Source organism: Eleutherodactylus coqui, chromosome 3 (genome assembly GCF_035609145.1).
Source record: "Eleutherodactylus coqui strain aEleCoq1 chromosome 3, aEleCoq1.hap1, whole genome shotgun sequence".
Classification (NCBI taxonomy): Eukaryota; Metazoa; Chordata; class Amphibia; order Anura; family Eleutherodactylidae; genus Eleutherodactylus; species Eleutherodactylus coqui.
This window is the reverse complement of record NC_089839.1, coordinates 292,476,007-292,498,801: the sequence shown is the minus strand read 5'-3', so window position 1 is coordinate 292,498,801 and position 22,795 is coordinate 292,476,007. Positions and strand designations below refer to the sequence as shown.

General features: G+C 48.9%; 2 protein-coding genes across 4 annotated transcripts in view; one reads left to right on the top strand and one right to left on the bottom strand.

The window, feature by feature from the left end:
• The window catches only part of ITGB3BP (integrin subunit beta 3 binding protein), a 41,300-nt gene extending 29,105 nt beyond the window's left edge, over positions 1–12,195 (bottom strand). The window contains exon 1 of one of the 2 annotated variants that reach the window (XM_066597699.1): positions 12,148–12,195. In XM_066597699.1, the coding sequence (XP_066453796.1) occupies positions 12,148–12,179 (32 nt within the window). In that variant the 5' untranslated portion in view covers positions 12,180–12,195. Of the gene's footprint in view, positions 1–11,927; positions 12,081–12,147 lie in introns of those variants that run through there. The other variant, XM_066597700.1, reaches the window with a different exon arrangement.
• The window catches only part of EFCAB7 (EF-hand calcium binding domain 7), a 76,001-nt gene continuing 65,400 nt past the window's right edge, over positions 12,195–22,795 (top strand). For both annotated transcript variants that reach the window (XM_066597696.1, XM_066597695.1), the window contains exons 1-2: positions 12,195–12,279; positions 20,883–21,070. In XM_066597696.1, the coding sequence (XP_066453793.1) occupies positions 20,884–21,070 (187 nt within the window). In that variant the 5' untranslated portion in view covers positions 12,195–12,279; position 20,883. The remainder of the gene's footprint in view (positions 12,280–20,882; positions 21,071–22,795) is intronic.

Below are 22,795 nucleotides of genomic sequence, written 5' to 3'. Positions count from 1 at the left end.
AGACGGCCCCCGGGACTAGACGCGATATCACCTAAAGACCTGTGAGAGACGGCCCCCGGGACTAGATGCGATATTACCCAAAAACTGTAAGAGACGGCCCCCGGGACTAGACGTGATATCACCCAAAGACCTGTGCGAGACGGCCCCCCCCCCCCCATATTGTATGCGATATCACCCAAAGACCTGTGCGAGACGCCCCCCCACCCGGACTAGACTCGATATTACCCAAAGACCTGTGCGAGATGGCCCCCCCATATTGTACGCGATATCACCCAAAGACCTGCGCGAGACGCCCCCCCCCATATTGTATGCGATATCACCCAAAGACCTGTGCGAGACGGCCCCCCCCCCCATATTGTATGCGATATCACCCAAAGACCTGTGCGAGACGCCCCCCACCCCCCCCCCCGGACTAGACTCGATATTACCCAAAGACCTGTGCGAGATGGCCCCCCCATATTGTACGCGATATCACCCAAAGACCTGTGCGAGACAGCCCCCCCGGACTAGACTCGATATTACTCAAAGACCTGCGCGAGATGGCCCCCCATATTGTATGCGATATCACCCAAAGACCTGTGCTAGACGGCCCCCCGGACCAGACACGATATTACCCAAAGACCTGTGCAAGATGGCCCCCGATATTGTATGCGATATCACCCAAAGACCTGTGCGAGACGGCCCCCCCCCCCATATTGTATGCGATATCACCCAAAGACCTGTGCGAGACGCCCCCCACCCCCCCCCCCCGGACTAGACTCGATATTACCCAAAGACCTGTGCGAGATGGCCCCCCCATATTGTACGCGATATCACCCAAAGACCTGCGCGAGATGGCCCCCCATATTGTATGCGATATCACCCAAAGACCTGTGCTAGACGGCCCCCCGGACCAGACACGATATTACCCAAAGACCTGTGCAAGATGGCCCCCGATATTGTACGCGATATCACCCAGAGACCTGTGCGAGACGGCCCTCCGGACTAGACGCAATATCACCTAAAGACCTGTGCTAGACGGCCCCCTGGACTAGACGCGATATCACCCAAAAACTGATGGCCACGGGACTGTACACGATATCACCCAAAGAACTGTGCGAGACGATCCCCATATTGTATACGATATCACCCAAAGACCTGTGCGAGACACCACCCCAGGATTAGACGCAATATCACCCAAAGACCTGTGCGAGACGGCCCCCCATATTGTATGTGATATCACCCAAAGACTTGTGCGAGGCGGCCCCCCGGACTAGACGCAATATCTCCTAAAGACCTGTGCTAGACGGCCCCCTGGACTAGACGCGATATGACCCAAAGACCTGTGCGAGATGGCCCCCCGGACTAGACGCGATATGACCCAAAGACCTGTGCGAGATGGCCCCCCGGACTAGACGCGTTATTACCCAAAGACCTGTGCGAGACGGCCCCCCGGACTAGACGCGTTATTACCCAAAGACCTGTGCGAGACGGCCCCCCGGACTAGACGCGTTATTACCCAAAGACCTGTGCGAGACGGCCCCATGGACTAGACGCGTTATTACCCAAAGACCTGTGCGAGACGGCCCCATGGACTAGACGCGCTATTACCCAAAGACCTGTGCGAGACGGCCCCCTGGGCTAGACGCGATATCACCCAAAAACCTGTGCGAGACGGCCCCATGGACTAGACGCGCTATTACCCAAAGACCTGTGCGAGACGGCCCCCTGGACTAGAAGCGATATCACCCAAAGACCTGTGCGAGCTGGCCCCCCGGACTAGACGCGCTATTACCCAAAGACCTGTGCGAGCTGGCCCCCCGGACTAGACGCGCTATTACCCAAAGACCTGTGCGAGCTGGCCCCCCGAACTAGACACGCTATTACCCAAAGACCTGTGCGAGACGGCCCCCCGGACTAGACGCGCTATTACCCAAAGACCTGTGCGAGACAGCCCTCTGGACTAGACGCGCTATTACCCAAAGACCTGTGCGAGATGGACCCCTGGACTAGACTCGCTATTACCCAAAGACCTGTGCGAGATGGCCCCCCCCGGACTAGACGCGCTATTACCCAAAGACCTGTGCGAGACGGCCCTCTGGACTAGACGCGCTATTACCCAAAGACCTGCGTGAGACGGACCCCTGGACTAGACGCGCTATTACCCAAAGACCTGCGTGAGACGGCCCCCTGGACTAGAAGCGATATCACCCAAAGACCTGTGCGAGACGGCCCCCCGGACTAGACGCGCTATTACCCAAAGACCTGTGCGAGCTGGCCCCCCGGACTAGACGTGCTATTACCCAAAGACCTGTGCGAGACAGCCCTCTGGACTAGAAGCGATATCACCCAAAGACCTGTGCGAGACAGCCCTCTGGACTAGAAGCGATATCACCCAAAGACCTGTGCGAGACGGCCCCCCGGACTAGACGCGCTATTACCCAAAGACCTGTGCGAGACGGCCCCCCGGACTAGACGCGCTATTACCCAAAGACCTGTGCGAGACGGCCCCCTGGACTAGACGCGCTATTACCCAAAGACCTGTGCGAGACGGCCCCCTGGACTAGACGCGCTATTACCCAAAGACCTGTGCGAGACAGCCCTCTGGACTAGAAGCGATATCACCCAAAGACCTGTGCGAGATGGCCCCCCAGACTAGACGCGCTATTACCCAAAGACCTGTGCGAGACGGCCCCCCCGGACAAGACGAGCTATTACTAAAAGACCTGTGTGAGACGGCCCCCTGGACTAGACGCGCTATTACCCAAAGACCTGTGCGAGACGGCCCCCTGGACTAGACGCGCTATTACCCAAAGACCTGTGCGAGACGGCCCCCTGGACTAGACGAGATATGACCCAAAGACATGTGCGAGACGGCCCCCCGGACTAGACGCCCTATTACCCAAAGACCTGTGCGAGATGGCCCCCCCATATTGTACGCGATATCACCCAAAGACCTGCGCGAGACGCCCCCCCCCATATTGTATGCGATATCACCCAAAGACCTGTGCGAGACGGCCCCCCCCCCCATATTGTATGCGATATCACCCAAAGACCTGTGCGAGACGCCCCCCACCCCCCCCCCCGGACTAGACTCGATATTACCCAAAGACCTGTGCGAGATGGCCCCCCCATATTGTACGCGATATCACCCAAAGACCTGTGCGAGACAGCCCCCCCGGACTAGACTCGATATTACTCAAAGACCTGCGCGAGATGGCCCCCCATATTGTATGCGATATCACCCAAAGACCTGTGCTAGACGGCCCCCCGGACCAGACACGATATTACCCAAAGACCTGTGCAAGATGGCCCCCGATATTGTATGCGATATCACCCAAAGACCTGTGCGAGACGGCCCCCCCCCCCATATTGTATGCGATATCACCCAAAGACCTGTGCGAGACGCCCCCCACCCCCCCCCCCGGACTAGACTCGATATTACCCAAAGACCTGTGCGAGATGGCCCCCCCATATTGTACGCGATATCACCCAAAGACCTGCGCGAGATGGCCCCCCATATTGTATGCGATATCACCCAAAGACCTGTGCTAGACGGCCCCCCGGACCAGACACGATATTACCCAAAGACCTGTGCAAGATGGCCCCCGATATTGTACGCGATATCACCCAGAGACCTGTGCGAGACGGCCCTCCGGACTAGACGCAATATCACCTAAAGACCTGTGCTAGACGGCCCCCTGGACTAGACGCGATATCACCCAAAAACTGATGGCCACGGGACTGTACACGATATCACCCAAAGAACTGTGCGAGACGATCCCCATATTGTATACGATATCACCCAAAGACCTGTGCGAGACACCACCCCAGGATTAGACGCAATATCACCCAAAGACCTGTGCGAGACGGCCCCCCATATTGTATGTGATATCACCCAAAGACTTGTGCGAGGCGGCCCCCCGGACTAGACGCAATATCTCCTAAAGACCTGTGCTAGACGGCCCCCTGGACTAGACGCGATATGACCCAAAGACCTGTGCGAGATGGCCCCCCGGACTAGACGCGATATGACCCAAAGACCTGTGCGAGATGGCCCCCCGGACTAGACGCGTTATTACCCAAAGACCTGTGCGAGACGGCCCCCCGGACTAGACGCGTTATTACCCAAAGACCTGTGCGAGACGGCCCCCCGGACTAGACGCGTTATTACCCAAAGACCTGTGCGAGACGGCCCCATGGACTAGACGCGTTATTACCCAAAGACCTGTGCGAGACGGCCCCATGGACTAGACGCGCTATTACCCAAAGACCTGTGCGAGACGGCCCCCTGGGCTAGACGCGATATCACCCAAAAACCTGTGCGAGACGGCCCCATGGACTAGACGCGCTATTACCCAAAGACCTGTGCGAGACGGCCCCCTGGACTAGAAGCGATATCACCCAAAGACCTGTGCGAGCTGGCCCCCCGGACTAGACGCGCTATTACCCAAAGACCTGTGCGAGCTGGCCCCCCGGACTAGACGCGCTATTACCCAAAGACCTGTGCGAGCTGGCCCCCCGAACTAGACACGCTATTACCCAAAGACCTGTGCGAGACGGCCCCCCGGACTAGACGCGCTATTACCCAAAGACCTGTGCGAGACAGCCCTCTGGACTAGACGCGCTATTACCCAAAGACCTGTGCGAGATGGACCCCTGGACTAGACTCGCTATTACCCAAAGACCTGTGCGAGATGGCCCCCCCCGGACTAGACGCGCTATTACCCAAAGACCTGTGCGAGACGGCCCTCTGGACTAGACGCGCTATTACCCAAAGACCTGCGTGAGACGGACCCCTGGACTAGACGCGCTATTACCCAAAGACCTGCGTGAGACGGCCCCCTGGACTAGAAGCGATATCACCCAAAGACCTGTGCGAGACGGCCCCCCGGACTAGACGCGCTATTACCCAAAGACCTGTGCGAGCTGGCCCCCCGGACTAGACGTGCTATTACCCAAAGACCTGTGCGAGACAGCCCTCTGGACTAGAAGCGATATCACCCAAAGACCTGTGCGAGACAGCCCTCTGGACTAGAAGCGATATCACCCAAAGACCTGTGCGAGACGGCCCCCCGGACTAGACGCGCTATTACCCAAAGACCTGTGCGAGACGGCCCCCCGGACTAGACGCGCTATTACCCAAAGACCTGTGCGAGACGGCCCCCTGGACTAGACGCGCTATTACCCAAAGACCTGTGCGAGACGGCCCCCTGGACTAGACGCGCTATTACCCAAAGACCTGTGCGAGACAGCCCTCTGGACTAGAAGCGATATCACCCAAAGACCTGTGCGAGATGGCCCCCCAGACTAGACGCGCTATTACCCAAAGACCTGTGCGAGACGGCCCCCCCAGACAAGACGAGCTATTACTAAAAGACCTGTGTGAGACGGCCCCCTGGACTAGACGCGCTATTACCCAAAGACCTGTGCGAGACGGCCCCCTGGACTAGACGCGCTATTACCCAAAGACCTGTGCGAGACGGCCCCCTGGACTAGACGAGATATGACCCAAAGACATGTGCGAGACGGCCCCCCGGACTAGACGCCCTATTACCCAAAGACCTGTGCGAGACGGCCCCCCGGACTAGACGCGCTATTACCCAAAGACCTGTGCGAGCTGGCCCCCCGAACTAGACACGCTATTACCCAAAGACCTGTGCGAGACGGCCCCCCGGACTAGACGCGCTATTACCCAAAGACCTGTGCGAGACAGCCCTCTGGACTAGACGCGCTATTACCCAAAGACCTGTGCGAGATGGACCCCTGGACTAGACTCGCTATTACCCAAAGACCTGTGCGAGATGGCCCCCCCCGGACTAGACGCGCTATTACCCAAAGACCTGTGCGAGACGGCCCTCTGGACTAGACGCGCTATTACCCAAAGACCTGCGTGAGACGGACCCCTGGACTAGACGCGCTATTACCCAAAGACCTGCGTGAGACGGCCCCCTGGACTAGAAGCGATATCACCCAAAGACCTGTGCGAGACGGCCCCCCGGACTAGACGCGCTATTACCCAAAGACCTGTGCGAGCTGGCCCCCCGGACTAGACGTGCTATTACCCAAAGACCTGTGCGAGACAGCCCTCTGGACTAGAAGCGATATCACCCAAAGACCTGTGCGAGACAGCCCTCTGGACTAGAAGCGATATCACCCAAAGACCTGTGCGAGACGGCCCCCCGGACTAGACGCGCTATTACCCAAAGACCTGTGCGAGACGGCCCCCCGGACTAGACGCGCTATTACCCAAAGACCTGTGCGAGACGGCCCCCTGGACTAGACGCGCTATTACCCAAAGACCTGTGCGAGACGGCCCCCTGGACTAGACGCGCTATTACCCAAAGACCTGTGCGAGACAGCCCTCTGGACTAGAAGCGATATCACCCAAAGACCTGTGCGAGATGGCCCCCCAGACTAGACGCGCTATTACCCAAAGACCTGTGCGAGACGGCCCCCCCGGACAAGACGAGCTATTACTAAAAGACCTGTGTGAGACGGCCCCCTGGACTAGACGCGCTATTACCCAAAGACCTGTGCGAGACGGCCCCCTGGACTAGACGCGCTATTACCCAAAGACCTGTGCGAGACGGCCCCCTGGACTAGACGAGATATGACCCAAAGACATGTGCGAGACGGCCCCCCGGACTAGACGCGCTATTACCCAAAGACCTGTGCGAGACGGCCCCCCGGACTAGACGCGCTATTACCCAAACACCTGTGCGAGACGGCCCCCCGGACTAGACGCCCTATTACTCAAAGACCTGTGCGAGACAGCCCCCCCGGACTAGACGCCCTATTACCCAAAGACCTGTGCAAGACGGCCCCTGAACTAGACGCAATATCACCCAGACTATACAAGATGGCCACTGGACTGTACGATATATAAGACGCCCCCACGGACTGGGCGTGATATCACCCAAAGACTGCGATATTCATTTGAATGGGGTCATACATGAATGATTTTTTCCCGCATCGCGGTGCAGGAAAACAATCGCGCCCGTCTTATCTCTGGGCGTTTCCTCGCATTGCCCGGCAAAGCACTGAACAGAATGTGAGATTTCCGATTGAGAACAATGGAAACACTCCGCGATCCTCCGCCGCCGCGGTGGGGGATCGCTACTTCCCTGAAGTGATAAAAACTCCTCGTAACACAAAAACGCCGGGCATTCGCGGGACACGGCCTGTAAGCGAGCGCCATATCAGGCCCAGTTTCACAGATGGATATCGCACTCGGCCGTGTGACGTGAGCCTAATAAACTCAAGCCGATATCGCGCTTAACAAGACGCGGTTTTCACAGCGATGCGAGGAGGATGCAGCGATTGGGGGACCCCGTGTGTGAACAAGTCCACTCAGAACAAGGGGATCATATTCATACCAGTTTTGTGAGCCTCGCATCGCGCAAAATACACATAAGATTCCCGACCGTGTCAGCCGGCTGCAATGTGTATAATAACCGCTTTAAAGAGCGGAATCATCTAAGAGGGCCACGTCAGTGGGCAGCCACATCTTATATAGAAAGCATACAATCTGTTTGTGCCGTAGACAAACCCACCGCTCTGCTCCGACCTCAGTGAGATTTTGCACTTCAGCACCAGGCGATGAGTACGGTCGGAATTTAAAATGGAAAAAGCTCACCGACTTCCCCTGTAATGTTTGTTGCCAATAGCAACCAATCACAGTTCAGCTGAGGGTAACATGAAAGCTGCACTGTGATTGGTTGCCATTTCTTCTTCTGCTGAGGTAACATGAAAGCTGCCCTGTGATTGGCTGGCATTTCTCATACCGCTGAGGTAAAATGAAAGCTATTCTGTGATTGGTTGTCATTTCTTCTTCTGCTGAGGTGACATGAAAGCTGTGCTGTGATTGGCTGCTATTTCTTATTGCGCTAAGGTAACATGAAAGCTGCGCTGGGATTGGCTGCCATTTCCCATACCGCTGAGGTCAAATGAAAGCTGTGCTGTGATTGGTTGCTATTTCTTATACTGCTGAGGTGACATGACAGCTGTGCTGTGATTGGTTGCCATTTCTCATACCGCTGAGGTAAAATGAAAGCTGTGCTGTGATTGGTTGCCATTTCTTCTTCTGCTGAGGTAACATGAAGGTTGTGCTGTGATTGGTTGCTACTTCTAACGCTGCTAAGGTAAAACAAAAGCTTCACTGTGATTGGTTGCTATTTCTTATACTGCTGAGGTAACATGAAAGCTGTGCTGTGATTGGTTGCTATTTCTTATACTGCTGAGAAAACTGTGCTGTGATTGGTTGCTATTTCTTATACTGCTGAGAAAGCTGCGCTGTGATTGATTGCCATTTTTTCATACCGCTGAGGTAAAATGAAAGCTGTGCTGGGATTGGCTGTCATTTCCCATACCGCTAAGGTAACATGAAAGCTGCGCTGTGATTGGTTGCTACTTCTAACATTGCTGAGGTAAAACAAAAGCTTCACTGTGATTGGTTGCTATTTCTTATACTGCTGAGGTAACATAAAAGCTGCGCTGTGATTGGCTGCCATTTTTCATACCGCTGAGGTAAAATGAAAGCTGTGCTTGGTTGCCATTTCTTCTTCTGCTGAGGTGACATGACAGCTGTGCTGTGATTGGTTGCCATTTCCCATACCGCTGAGGTAACATGAAAGCTGCGCTGTGATTGGTTGCTATTTCCCATACCGCTGAGGTAACATGAAAGCTGCGCTGTGATTGGTTGCCATTTCCCATACCGCTGAGGTAACATGAAAGCTGCGCTGTGATTGGTTGCTATTTCCCATACTGCTGAGGTAACATGAAAGCTGCGCTGTGATTGGTTGCTATTTCCCATACCGCTGAGGTAACATGAAAGCTGCGCTGTGATTGGTTGCTATTTCCCATACCGCTGAGGTAACATGAAAGCTGCGCTGTGATTGGTTGCTATTTCCCATACCGCTGAGGTAACATGAAAGCTGCGCTGTGATTGGTTGCTATTTCCCATACCGCTGAGGTAACATGAAAGCTGCGCTGTGATTGGTTGCTATTTCCCATACCGCTGAGGTAACATGAAAGCTGCGCTGTGATTGATTGCCATTTCTTCTTCTGCTGAGGTAAAAAGAAAGCTGCGCTGTGATTGGCTGCCATTTTTTCATACCGCTGAGGTAAAATGAAAGCTGTGCTAGGTTGTCATTTCTTCTTCTGCTGAGGTGACATGAGCTGTGCTGTGATTGGTTGCCATTTTGTATTCTGCTTAGGTAAAATCGAAGCTGTGCTGTGATTGGCTGCCATTTCTTATAGTGCTCAGGTAATATGAAAGCTGCACAGTGATTGGTTGCTATGAGCAGCATAGATTTGGACTCATTTTTGTTGCCCACTAGTACTGCTAGTCATAAATCGCTGTGCCCCGTACGGGTGTATCGGCTAGTGATGCCATAAGGCCGGCTTCACAGCAGACATTCTACAGCAGAAAGTCTGCCTGAAAACTCGGCCCATGTGGTGCAGATTTAACGGAGGGTTTTATGGCATATTTGTGTGCGGCCATGAGCCCCTCCCTGAGGAGAGGCGAACGCTCAGAGTGAGCTGCCATACAATTCACACGCTACCGAACTACACTCCGCTCCGCATGTCCGTTTCCACACGGGTTTTGTGCGTATTTTTTTCCGCAGCTTGTGGACGAGATTTTCAAACCCTCACCCCTTTACTACTACCGTCAGCGCCGCAAGCTGCCATGCAGAGAGTCCGCTCAGATAACCCGCCCCGTGGGAACCCCACCTAATAAAACGTCCCGCAGCCCTCTAACATCTGTGTGGCCTCACATAGTGGCGCAGGAGGAAAATCAGTACTGCGCTGCGTAACCACACGAGCCGTTCAAGGAAGCTATCCAGGATTAGAAGAACATGGCTGCCTCCATCCAAAAACAGCGCCACACCCGTCCACAGGTTGAGTTTGGTATTGCAGCTCTGCACCCACGGACAGGTATGGCGCTGTTTCTGAAGAGAGCAGCCATGTTTTTCAGTACTCGCTCTCCCACACAACTCCGTCACTGGAGACTTTCACACCTTGTAGAAGTCATCGGCAAGGATTTTCGGCGGTTTGTATGCAGATCTTTTGCGCATTTTACTGAATCCACACGGATGAAACATACGTGATCTACAACACGTCAGGATAACCAGCAGGGCGCACGTAGGCCGCGTCATACCTCAGCGCATCTACATAGGGCCCTTTTACACAGAAAAGTGATGGTGCCGATTGTCGCTAGATCGCGGGAACCTGAACGATAATCGTGCCACGTAAATGGCGGCACGATCTGAACGACAATTCTTTCAGTGGAATTGCGGGCATAAAAAAGAAAATAAAAAAAATAAAAATAGCGGGCACAGGAGGAGTGGGGGCTGCGCTGTGATGGCCTGGACAAACAATGGCACTCCGTGGGCACCATGTCATTATCTGGCTCTGCAAGGTCACAATGTGGCACAGTGCCCAGCTTTGTACGTTACATTTTCTGTGGATAGTATTGTTCTGTGTGGGCAAGGTATAACTCTATTTATGTATGGCACTATGTGGGCACAGAGTTTTACACCTTGTGTACACAGTTTGGTTCCTTGTGGGCACAGGATAGCACCCCATGAGCACGGTCCAGCAGTACATGGCTGCATAAAAGCACTATGTGGGCTTTGTGCATTATGGATTCTGGGCATTGTTTGGTACTACGTGGGTACAGAATGGCCAGTCTCTGGGCATCATTTTTCACTATGCAAGCCATGCAGTACAGCGCTATGTGGACACGGCATATAGATGAGGAATTACACAGTCTGTGCATAGTTCAGTTCTATGTTGGCATTGTACAGCACCCTATGGGCACAGTTTGGCAGTACATGGCTGCAATATGTTGGCACAATATCTAGTCTGCCCATTACACATTCTGTGCACAGTATGGCAATCTCTGGGTATCATGTAGTAATGCACCACGTGGTACCATCTAGACGAAGCATCACAGTTTCTGTGCGCAATTTTGAGTCCATTACCATTTCTGTATGTAGTTTGGCTCTATGTGGGCACAGTTGGGCAATCTCTGGGCACAATGTAGCTCAGTATGTGCAAAGTATGCCACTATGTGGGCACTGCATATGGACAAAAAGTATAACTTATGTGCATAATTTAGTTGTACGTGGGCACCGCACTGCACTTATTGCAATCTCTGGGTATCCTGTAGCACGTCATGAAGTGGCACTATGTGGGTACCATCTACACAAAGTAGTACAGCTTCTGCGCGGACACAGAACACCCATCTATGGGCACTGTTTGGCAGTATTCTGCTCTACATGGGTACAATATGGCATTACATGGGTACAATAGTTCGTCTCGGTGGGCACATTGCACTTCCTATACAGTTTGGCTCTATGCGGGTATAGTTCAGCCTTATGCATTCAGCGTAGGGCACTATATGGGCACTTCTTGGCTTTACCTGGGCATTGTATGAGCAATGTACAGGTCCAAGGCCGACTTCACTTTTTTGCGCCCACATCGGGGTATTTTACTGTACTTTCTGCTCGCGCCAATAAGAAAAACCAACTGATGCACCCAGATGTTGAAATCACTAATTAGCGGATTGCGTGCGCCACAATGACTTCTATGGGCAGTTTGGATTCGCAAAATGCACAAAAACAATAGGGACAGCCGTATTGCGTGTAAATCCACCCGTGTGAAGCCGGCCATACTGCTGGAGGCCATGTATATTGTACCTCGTACATCTCGATTATTACCAAGCCATGCTGAGACTTGTGCTCCCTCTAGCTATATATCATGACCCTCGTTAGAAGATAAAAAGCCAGAAGCCTAAACTTCAGCCCAACGTTTCTAGCATTGCATGCTGGGAGTTGTAGTCTTCTCACAGCCATTGTGAAACGACAACCTACAATCAGCCACCCCCGCTGGGGGGCAGCACAGAGCAGGTCTCCAGCAGACCCTCAGCGATCTGGACTCACCTCATAATCTCACCGTCTTCACAAGACTTCTACTTCTGACATTGGCGCCCTGTGCGCCGCTAAATCTTTCCTCCGGGAACAAGTAACACGCAGAAAGGTTCCGTATCTCATTTATTTATCTTAATTATCCCACCTACATTTCTAAACGACGGTCTGTTGCCTTTCATAGACAAACACATAAACCGCCAGACCGGCCTAATGCAAAACACTGGACACTTACACGTTTTGAGGCGATGAAACCGTGGCGGCCATATTTGTTATTGGAAGATACGTCAGTTCCGGTTTAGCGTTCCCCTGGTAACGGAGCAGCAGACTAAAAGAGCGGACGGGGAGGAAGACTGCTTGTTATAGAGTGAGTACATTGGGAGTCCCAGAGTTTATATGTAGTGGAATATATCCTCACCCCAGGAGCTGGCACTCTAGTGTAATTCTGGGATGACAGGGAGAAAAGACTGCCCACTCCAAAATAGGAACTACTAGTCCCAGAAGAGCTGATGTGGGTGGGTCCAGGGCAAGCCACGACACAAATGACAACTTGAGTCATCTGCCGTCCACAGGATAGAGGGTAACTTGTGGACGAGGAACGCCCGACCGCAGGGACCCCTATGATATCAAGAGTGGGGTAGTCAGAAGTGAGGGTCACCGCGGTCACGCATGCGCTCTGCCGCGCCATTCATTTCAGTGGGACCGCCGAGATAGCAGAGCTCAAGCGCCAAATTCAGTCCTAAATGACCCCCCTCCCTTAGTGATTTTGCGTGTGTAACGATTTAATGGCCCCACGTCTCGCAAGAAGGAAAAGTGCAAAAATAATTTTGGTAGCCCAACAAATAAAAAAATAAATAAATAAACATTTTCTTCTTGTTGGGCTAACAGAATTATTTTTGCCCTTTTTCTTCTTGTGAGGGCTCATGTCCACGGGCTTCAGTTCACAGTGTATTACGCGTGCGATGCGCGGCCGTGTGATACGCAGTGAATGGAGTCAATGGATTACATAGGTAATGTATTGTTTTGTTTTTTGTGTTTTTTTAATGTATTCAGGGCTTATATTTTAAGTCCCCTTGAAAACTATGGCAAAAGAGCGCTATAAAGTAGCGATATCACCGTGAGAAAACGCAGCGATATCGCACAGAACACAGCTGCGATATCGCTGCCGCCCGTGTGAAAGAGGCCTTAAGGGCCAAGCGATGTTCATCGTCGCGTTACAAGAGCCAGAACTTGTTGACAGCCGTATGATGACTTGTTGTTAGCGGGGCTAGTTGTATGTTGTGATGGCGCCGCTCTGGGGTACATATAATGCGCTGTATACGTTCTATTACATTTTTCAGGAGGCGATGGGAAAAATTGTCCAGAAATAGCGCCATTGTGTTTGCGTTTTGTTTTTACAGCGTTCACCATTCAGTAAAAATAACCCGCTAACTTTCTTCATTGCTGCGATACCAGGTTTATAGAGATTTTTTTATTTTTTACTGCTTTTTCACAATAAAAACACCTTTTGAAGATAATTGAACCTGCAGCGCCGCATTCTAAGACACAAAGCGTTGCACCTCTTCATATATTAGTCACATCACGCGTCGGCAGAAGTTATACTAAGACCGGTGTTGCAAATGCCAGTCTTAGGCTGGGTTCACACGGGACGGATTTGCCGCAGAAATTCCGTGCAGAATTTCTGTGTGGCAAATCCGCCCGCGGCTCCTAATCCCGGGATTAGCCAGCCATGTGGACAAGATTTTGTGGGTGGAATCGGCGATGCAGCACAGAGTTGAAAGCTGCAGCAAGTAGATTCTTTTTTTTTTTTCCCAGTGTGGCCTCACTGCTCTCTATGGGGAGAAAAAGCCGCAACGGAATGCTGGCGGCTGAACCACTCGAAAATCCCCGGTTTTGAAGCTGTGGCTCTCTCGCGGATTTTCGTTGTGGCCAAGCCGCGCAATTTCTGTCCTGTGGGACCCAGCTATAGTACATTTTTAGGAAATTCTCACGAAATTTGAAAATTTGGTGCTGATTTTTTTCATCCACAGAAAATCTACAGCACATCTTCCACATGTCAACATACGTGTGAACATACATGTGTCTGTTCATCACATAGCGCTCACTGAATGCTGTATATGGTGTAATAGAGAAGACAGGAGCACGTAGAAACCTCTCCTGTCTTTTCCCCCGGGTCCTTGACTGTCTGCGACGTTGGGCACCCAACCTGCCCCTGCTAAATTGTGTCAACTATATCACACAAATAAAGTTGTAAAAACCTGAGATTTTTCAGAATTATCAATCATTTGTTCCTCCAACTCATTGAGAAAAATATTAGTCAGTGTGGGGTGACCGGGGTCCCCATCGCTGTTCCCACTTCTGGATGACATCACCTGTTGTCAAGTCAGAAAGAATTGTAGCTCAATACAGATTGCAAAGATTCACAAATGTAGTCAACAAAAGTAGCTTCCCTTTAAGGCCGGGTAAACGGCTGTATGCGTAAAACCCTGAGTGAGTCACGCAGGGTTCTGCCGCTGCGGAACCGGCGTAGCGCCGCGTATTGCAGCAACGTTGTACTGTATCTCACGCATGCTGTCATGTGCAGCCTTTCTCTTGCTTTTTTTTGTTTAAATTGCTTGCAATGTAATCGCTATTTAAAGGGCTGCCAGCCTCCATTGCCTTGTCTGCTGATGGAGGTTTATGCAGTTTCCTGGCTCTCGTTCCTTGTGCTGCTTCATTATGATCACTCCTGACCAGAGATGAGTGAGCACGCTCATTTAAGGCTGATGCTTGAGCGAGCATCGGACTTCTCAAGAAAAATGATTACTCGTCCGAGCAAATGTGGGGGGAGGGGGGGGGCGGGGGAGGGGGAGAGAGAGATCTCTCTCACTCCCGCCCCCCCCGCCCCCTGCATTTGCTCGGACAAGTAATCAGTTACTCGAGAAGACCGATGCTCGCTCGAGCATCAGCCTTAAACTAGCGTGCTTGCTCATCTCTAGTCCTGACTGATCCTGATCGCGACCCCAGCCTTGTTCCTGGATATCGCCTCTGTCTCGCCCTTGGGATTGTTTGTCTGGTACCTGCTATCTACCCTTGGCTCTGCTCATGTCTCTTCCTTTGGCCTGCTGCATCCTATGCTCTTATGGTGGCTTTGTTCCTGACTACACTGCTAATCTCTCAGCGCTACTTCTGCTACTTGGTGACTATTCTGGGGAATTGGGAATCCTGCAGCGAAGTACATACCTCCATGCGGGGGTTAAAGGGGTTTTCCAGGTGAAGACTCTTTTTTGCAGATTGCCAGATAATGGGGGCACTAAGTACATAGCTCAACAGTTTTTCTGTTGTGTTTGATGTCACCGCAGCACTTTCACTTTATTTTGCCACATTTAAAATCTGAATGATATTTTTGGAATTGGGTGGGACAGCTGAATAAAACGCATTCAAACTCATTGAAGTACGAGCCCTAGAACCCCCCCATAATGGCATATCCGCGTACCTGGTTATAATTTACATGTCACGTTCGATATCGCTGAGTAGATAAAATCATGACTGGAAATATGCCAGGCATATATTCCTGATTGGAGGATCACCTGCGGAGATATGGCCGAAAGGTACTATGCATTTTCCCCTCCCTTCTCTGAATGACCTCAGAGGGGGGGAGGTATGTTCTGGGGAAACTTTATCTCCACTGTAACATCTTTTTGTGTATATATATATATAAATATTTAGCACTGCTAGTCTTTTTTAGAATAAATCTGCAATTTATTAGTCGAACCTTGTCCGTTTTAAAACCAATCATATCTCTAAAGATTTTGTTAATAGTTCAGCTTACTGGGAAGCAAAAGCTGGTGGTGGCAGCGAGCGTGCGTGGGTATTGTGGAGTGTGGGAGTCATTAGACCGGATCAGGGAGTAATTTTGAGTTTTCGTTCTGCATGCATGCAGAAGCCTGGGAAAGCTGGGTACAAATCCGCCTGTAATCTAACTACTCTGCACTTGCAATCCTGCTAGAGTGATCGATCAAGGCTTTGCCATGACAAGTGTTTGCAGCGGTGAGAGCGCTCAGATTAGTCAATTCGTGACAAATCGGTGATAGAGGCGGAATCAATCGGCGTCTCCCCATCTCTGCTCTCTCTCCACGACACCCCTGTTTTGAAAGAATGTAAAAGAAGTAAAAGTGCCCCTTTGTTTCTTATTTTGTCACGGAAAAAAATGGGGCTAAGATATTTTCTTATTGACTTACTCAAAAAAATAAAATAAAAAACAAAATAGTTTTTAGTTTTTCAGATGAAACTATTTTTAACCCCTTAAGGACACAGCCTGTTTTGACCACAAGGACGTGACGATGTTTTTGTGATTTTCATTTCCACTTTTCAAAAGCCATAACTAATTAATGCTTCTATCGATATTGCTGTATGAGGGCTTGTTTTTTGCTTGGAGAACTGTAGTTTTAATTGGTACCATTTTTGGGTGCATGTAAGATATAGCTTTTTTTTTGGAGGGCAGGGAGAGAAAACACATCAATTCTGTCTTGTTTTTAATTTTTTTAACAGTGCTAATCTTACAGCATAAATGACATGATCTATTTTTTGTGCAGGTTGGTACAATTATGATGATACCAAAATTATCTATTTTTAGGTTTTTCTACCTTTACACAACTAATACCCTTTTTAAAATTTTTCTTTTTTGCATCACAGCATTTTAAGTTCCATAACTTTTTTATTTTTCCATGGTCGGAGCTCTATGAGGGCTTGTTTTTTGTGTGACGAGCTGTAGATTTTATTGGTACCATACTGAAGTACATACAGCTTTTTTGATCACATTTTTGGGGGAGGTGAAATGAACAAAATAAGCATTTTGGCTCCTTCTTTTAGTTTAGTTGTTTTTTTCTTTTTTTACTATTCTTATTTTTACATTTTTTATGTCCTTGTAGGGGACTTGAACCAGAACAGCTATGATAATGCACTGCAAGACTTCTGTATTGCAATCAACTATTGCTTACAATACCAATCACAGTCCATGGCAGGCTCGTATGCTATTGTCTTGCGTCCGGTTGCCATGTCAACTCACCGGCCCTCCGCCATTACATAGCGGAGGACCAATGACCTCATAAAGGGAATTAAAAATTTCTTTCATAACCTGCTGCAATATACAACATGGGGAGATTAGGCATATCATAAAACAACATTGAAATTTCCTGGAAAGCAGTTCCATTTTCAAAACGGTTTTACCTGAAAAACCAAAAACGTATTTTTCGGAAAAGGTAAGTCATTAAAAAATGTGAGACCCATCCGTTCCGAGAACAAAAAAGAAACAAGGAGGCACCTCTGCACCCTTTGATGACTTGGATGGACGTTTGAAATAATGGGAAATTTTGAAGCTTTTGCCCATTGTCCAGAATCCCCCTTTACTCCACGGACAACACATGGGTTGAACAAGGGGCGAATATGAGAGATGGAGACCTAGGAGCCTGGGAAGCCGGATAGAGGGCAGTAATTGCGGCCACATTGATTAGTAAACCCTCAATCTTAGAATCCATTTTCCTTCTTTCCTCTCTCAGATATCCCATAAATTATAAATTATAGGCCGCACTTGTCATCAACATCTGGTGACGCCTGTTAGAAGCCGCTACTTGTGATATCTCTTCCCGGTGGGGTCATGTAATGCCGCTGTAATAGGAAAATGTGAGATGTGTGCAGTGGGGCCATTGTAAATGGCTTGCTTCATCCATGAAAGCTGCTTATTAACGTTCCCTCCCAAGTGTAAAAGAAAAAAACCTCCGTATCTCAGGAGCAAGAATCCAATGAGTCCTGAAGGGGACCTGAGTTTGGCTCGCTGTGGTGCTGATGGAGAGGAAGTCATTATAAAGGGCTAGAAGGACGTTTCCTACTCCTGTAAGAGCAGCCACGTCATGAAATGACTGTAGTGCTGTCGCTGTCCTACTCCTATTTTTTTTTTTTTTCACGGCACTATGTGTATAAGGAAAAAAAATCCTGAAATCCTGCAGTTCTCACAATGACCACTAAGCCTAATAAAAGACTGACACTTCCTGTAGAAAAACATTCTCATCAGTCACCTCAGTATCATCACAGGCAGGATTACAATGAGAAGTAACACTTATATATAGATAACACAGGATCCATAATAGGCGATAGACACAGCTCACCTCCTCCCCCTCCCTGCACATATCACAGAGCATATCCACAACACTTCCTTAGACGTCAAAATAATCAGCTCCAGACTAATATGTCTATGATCCCCGAGGCTGCTGTATGGAGCTGGAAGTGTCAGATTGTTATTGAGCTTAGTGGTCAGTTTGAAAATTGTAGGATTTCAGGATTTTTAAAAAATTCATAGTAACATCGAAAATAAAAATAAAAAATCACCAAAAATTGTGAAAAAATATGTTTAACATAAAAACGTGTTCTAAAAGGGAGTCTGTCACATCCTATGAACAACATAAACCAAAGTTGTGAGCTCAGAGGAGAAGGATGCTAAGTCTGTGTGTGTGTGGGGGGGGAGGGGTTAAATCTGTACACTCACCTGCCTTCCTGTTCTCACACTGCCTATATAATGAAGAGGATGCATTGGCGGACTCCTCTGTAAACACTGTCCATAGTGGGAGGACCATTTAATGTGAATGAGGGTGTCTGACTCTTCCCCTGCTGATGTTAGGGTACAGATGGGATTGCCTGTTGAATTTCAACTTCCTCGATTCTATTGTTCTCACAGGGGGATAAGCCCCAACTAGAGGTGTCTGGCAGTGGCTTACTTCCCTTTACTTATTGAGAACACATGCATCTTCGACCAGGGGGGAATAGAGAGGAATAGCTGCAAGTCCAACGAACATTCGGCCAAGAGCTAGGTGCACAGCTGGCCAGTTTTAGATATCTAATCAAAGTCTTTGAAAAGGGTCTGTTAAATCCCAACAATCATACCTACAGATAAACGTTGTTGTGGTCATAAATTACCTGATAAAAAGTGCAAGCAAGGAGGGCTAAGGGTTGAAAACGAAAGCCCCATTTATACGCAAAGATTATTGCTCAAATTTTGTTCAAACGATGGCTTTTGAGCGCTAATCGTTGTGTGTACACGCTTCCATCTTTCACTCTTCAGCTGAATGATGATTTTTAGGTGAGCATAAAATCCATTGTACAGCTGGAGAGATATAGCAAGGACCGCACATTGTGTTCTCCACATGAGCAGCTAATTACATTGTATTCAACTGACAGCCTGCAGCAGGGCAGTCCATGCGAAGACAATGCAGCTGAGTGCAAACTCCAGACCACATACTGGGATTTGCAAACAGCTGCTGGAGGCTCATTTACATGCAAACGAGGCTGAAAAATTGCTAATGGCCATTATTACCCATTAGTACTTTATGCTAAATGATCGCTAGAACTGTCAATCTTTCAATCGTTTGAAAGTTTTTCCTTGCGTGTAAATGAGCCTTAGGGGTCCTGCACACTTGTGTTTTTCTTGTGCATTTTTTTCATGCGATTTTCATGCGATTGTCAATGGGACTTTCTAATGTTAAAAGCGCATCGCACAAAAATTGCAAAGCACCAACTTGCGATGCCTTTTTAACATTAGAAAGTCCCATTGACAATCGCGTGAAAAAACGCGCAAGAAAAACACAAGTGTGCAGGAGCCCTTTAGCTGTCAGTCGAACCTTACTGATGGCTCTCCTTCTGAGACTCAGTCTGCAGTTTCTATATACAGTGATAAGTGGAAGCTGCAGAAGATAAATGGTGTAAAGCTTTTAATTAAACCTTATTGCATAAGTAAACACATAATTAGACGTCTGTTATTCTGGCAGTCAGTGGGGGCCCCTTTTCACAAATCTCCATGCTGTAGATATTGATCTTGGGATGGTATTCTGGTTCTAGAACAATATCCCATTGTACTCCTTGCAAGCATTTTATCTTCTACCTCAGCCTTCCCCTCAGGCTGTATTTACACGCTGCGGAATAAGTTGGCGCTATACAAATAAAGATTATTATTATTATATTATTACACGGACGAGTGTAATATCAGTGCAAAAAGGGGGCCAATATCGCACTCGTAAACCTGCGATTTTTTTTTTCAGCGACTGTGATGCGTTTCGACTTTATAAACGTGTCACATCGCTGTACATGCGATAAAAAAAAAATCGCATGTTATTCCCATAGTTCAGGAACGCTATCTTTTCTCCTTAGGGAGAGCACCTAAAAGGTGAGTGGGGAGACTTATAAGGCCATTCATGCTCCTCTGGGTAATATGCAAATAAGGGAGATGGAGAGGTTATGTTCCATCTCTCTTAGTTCCAATAAAATGGAAAAAAAATACATTGCAATTGCATGTAAATCCCCTGGGATGCGAGTGTGATGTGATTTTTTTGTTTTTCACACACCCATAGGAAACAATGGGCGATTCTTGAACAAAAATTGCCTCAAAACAGTACTTTCTGTGATTGTTCTACCTTGGACTTTTGGAGAAAAATCGCCCATGTATATAAAGCCTTTGAAAATAATAGACTTTTCTACTCGCGTGAGTTCTGTCTATATCACATTGGATGGAACTTGCGCGAGTTTGTTGCCCGTGTAAATGCAGCCTCAGTGCGCCGCAGCAGGACATGCTTTGTATTGGTTCCCAAAAATGGGAGGAAACTTGAAATGCAGCTCCGGATGTGACTGGAGAAGAAGATATGAGCCTCGTGTGGCGCAGGGTAACTGCTCTCGCCTATGACCTGAAGTTTGCAAGTTCAATCCCCGCGTGGTTCAGGTAGCCAGCTCAAGGTTGACTCAGCCTTCCATCCTTCCGAGGTCGGTAAAATGAGAACCCAGCTTGGTGGAGAGTAATAAATAATAATTACCTGAAAGCGCTGTGGAATAAGTTGGTGCTATACAAATAACAAGAGTTTTTTTATATGAAAGCTTTATATCATGTTTTGTCTCCTGCACAATCGGGTCCAGTTTCTGGGTTTTTAGTAACACTGTGTTGGTAATTTGCAGGATGGCTGGTCCGCATGGAAGTACAACATCACTATCTAACAAACGATATACATCTGATGAGCAATCGGAAGCCCAGAAGCTCCAGCCCAACGATGAGGAGTCGTTTTATACGTCTTGCCGAGCCGCTTACCTGACCGTGTTCAAGAGCAGCCTGGACAACATCACCGATCGGCAGCAGCTCTGCCTGGGTATCCATATTGCTTTCTTCACACCTCTTGGATTTTGTTATACTGAAAATCACAAGAAAAATGACAATGAAATAAAATTGAGAAACCAAATTAGATACCGTGTTTCCCCAAAAATAAGTCACTGTCTTATGTTAATTTTTGCCCCAAAAGAGGCACAGTGTGTTATTTTCGGGGGTGTCTTATACTTACCCAGCTGCTGGCGTCCCTGTGCATCGCGCTGGTCTCCGACGATGCAGAAGACTGCCATGTCCTCCGCGCTGACAGTATTCTTTTTCCCGAGCGCCTCAGCCAATCAGAGCCGGCGCTCGATGAACTAATCACAGCCATTCAGTGATGTCATTCACTGAATGGCTGTGAATGATTGAGTGCCGCCTCTGGTTAGCTGAGCCACAGCGCTTGTGATCCAATCACAACACTCCTTGCTGGAGGCAGGGTATTCAAAGCCCCTTTACCAGGTGAGAATGCTGTAAGCCTGCCGCAGCGCCAGAGACCAGCGCGAGGGACCGGGATGCTGACGGCTATGTGAGGATTGCTGTTTTTTTTTTAAATCCAGTGTAGGGCTTATTTTTGGGGGAGGGCTTATATTTCAAGCCCCCCCCTCCCACTCCAAAATCAGGGTAGGACTTATTATTGGGGTAGGTCTTATTTTCAGAGAAATGCTGTATAATAAACAGTATAAAAATGTTGTCCATAACAACCAATCAAAGCACAACTTTTATATAGTGAACCGCTCCAGTAAAAGGAAAATTGCACTGTGATTGGTTGTTCTGGGTAACAGGTCCAGTTTTCTGCAGCTAGATAAGCTATGACCAACGTTAGATGAAATGGGATTTATTAGAGGGATTTTCCAGGGCTCAAGAAAAAATTTTTTTCGAGCCGAGGAATATTGTGAAATCATCATCCATCCTGCAGCGACGCCCCCCGAAGTCCAGCGATGGAGTTGCGGTCCCCATCACTCCGAACACGGAAAAAGCCAGATGCAGTCACTTGCTGTTCATTGCTCACATGACTGCTCAGCCAATCACAGGCTTCAGCGGGGATTCTGTTATAACGTGCAACTTGTCAGATGCTTTGATTGATGGCGCCACGGGTGCTGAGACCCTCACCAATCGCTGAAACAAATGAAGGAACAGAAGCGATCATCTAATTGTGATCGTCTCCTCGGGGTCAGCTGAAGATTGGTTCATAAACCTCAGTTAACTCCAAACCCCTAAGGAGAGCCAATCACAGACAAAGGAGCACAGCGTTTAGCTGAACCCTCAGTGATCAAAACCTCTGACGTGTTGTACGTTTTTGAGAGGACGGTATCTCTTTAAACTAATTTTCTAAATTAGGTTGAGAGACAATAATGTGGCATCTGACATTTATTTTGATCTATAACATGGCCTGGTTAGTGGACTTGCATCGGGGCCAGGACTTCAAATACATTTTTAAGGCATAATTATGGCTTTTTCAATTTTTTTGCATACTTTTTTTTTTATCATTTAATTTGTCTCCCAGAAGGTTGGAAAGAACCTTTTGTGGGGACATGATTTATTTATTTCCATTTAACGTATATGCCAGTAATAAGCTCCAATGTATATGTTAAACAGAGGCTGTGATGGATGCCTAATAGTGGCATTCACGTCATGGATACTTCATGAAAAGCTATTTAAAAACTAACTATGTATCTGTTAAAGGGCCACTCTGGCGAAAACACATTTCTCCATCCCTGCCCCCTTCACC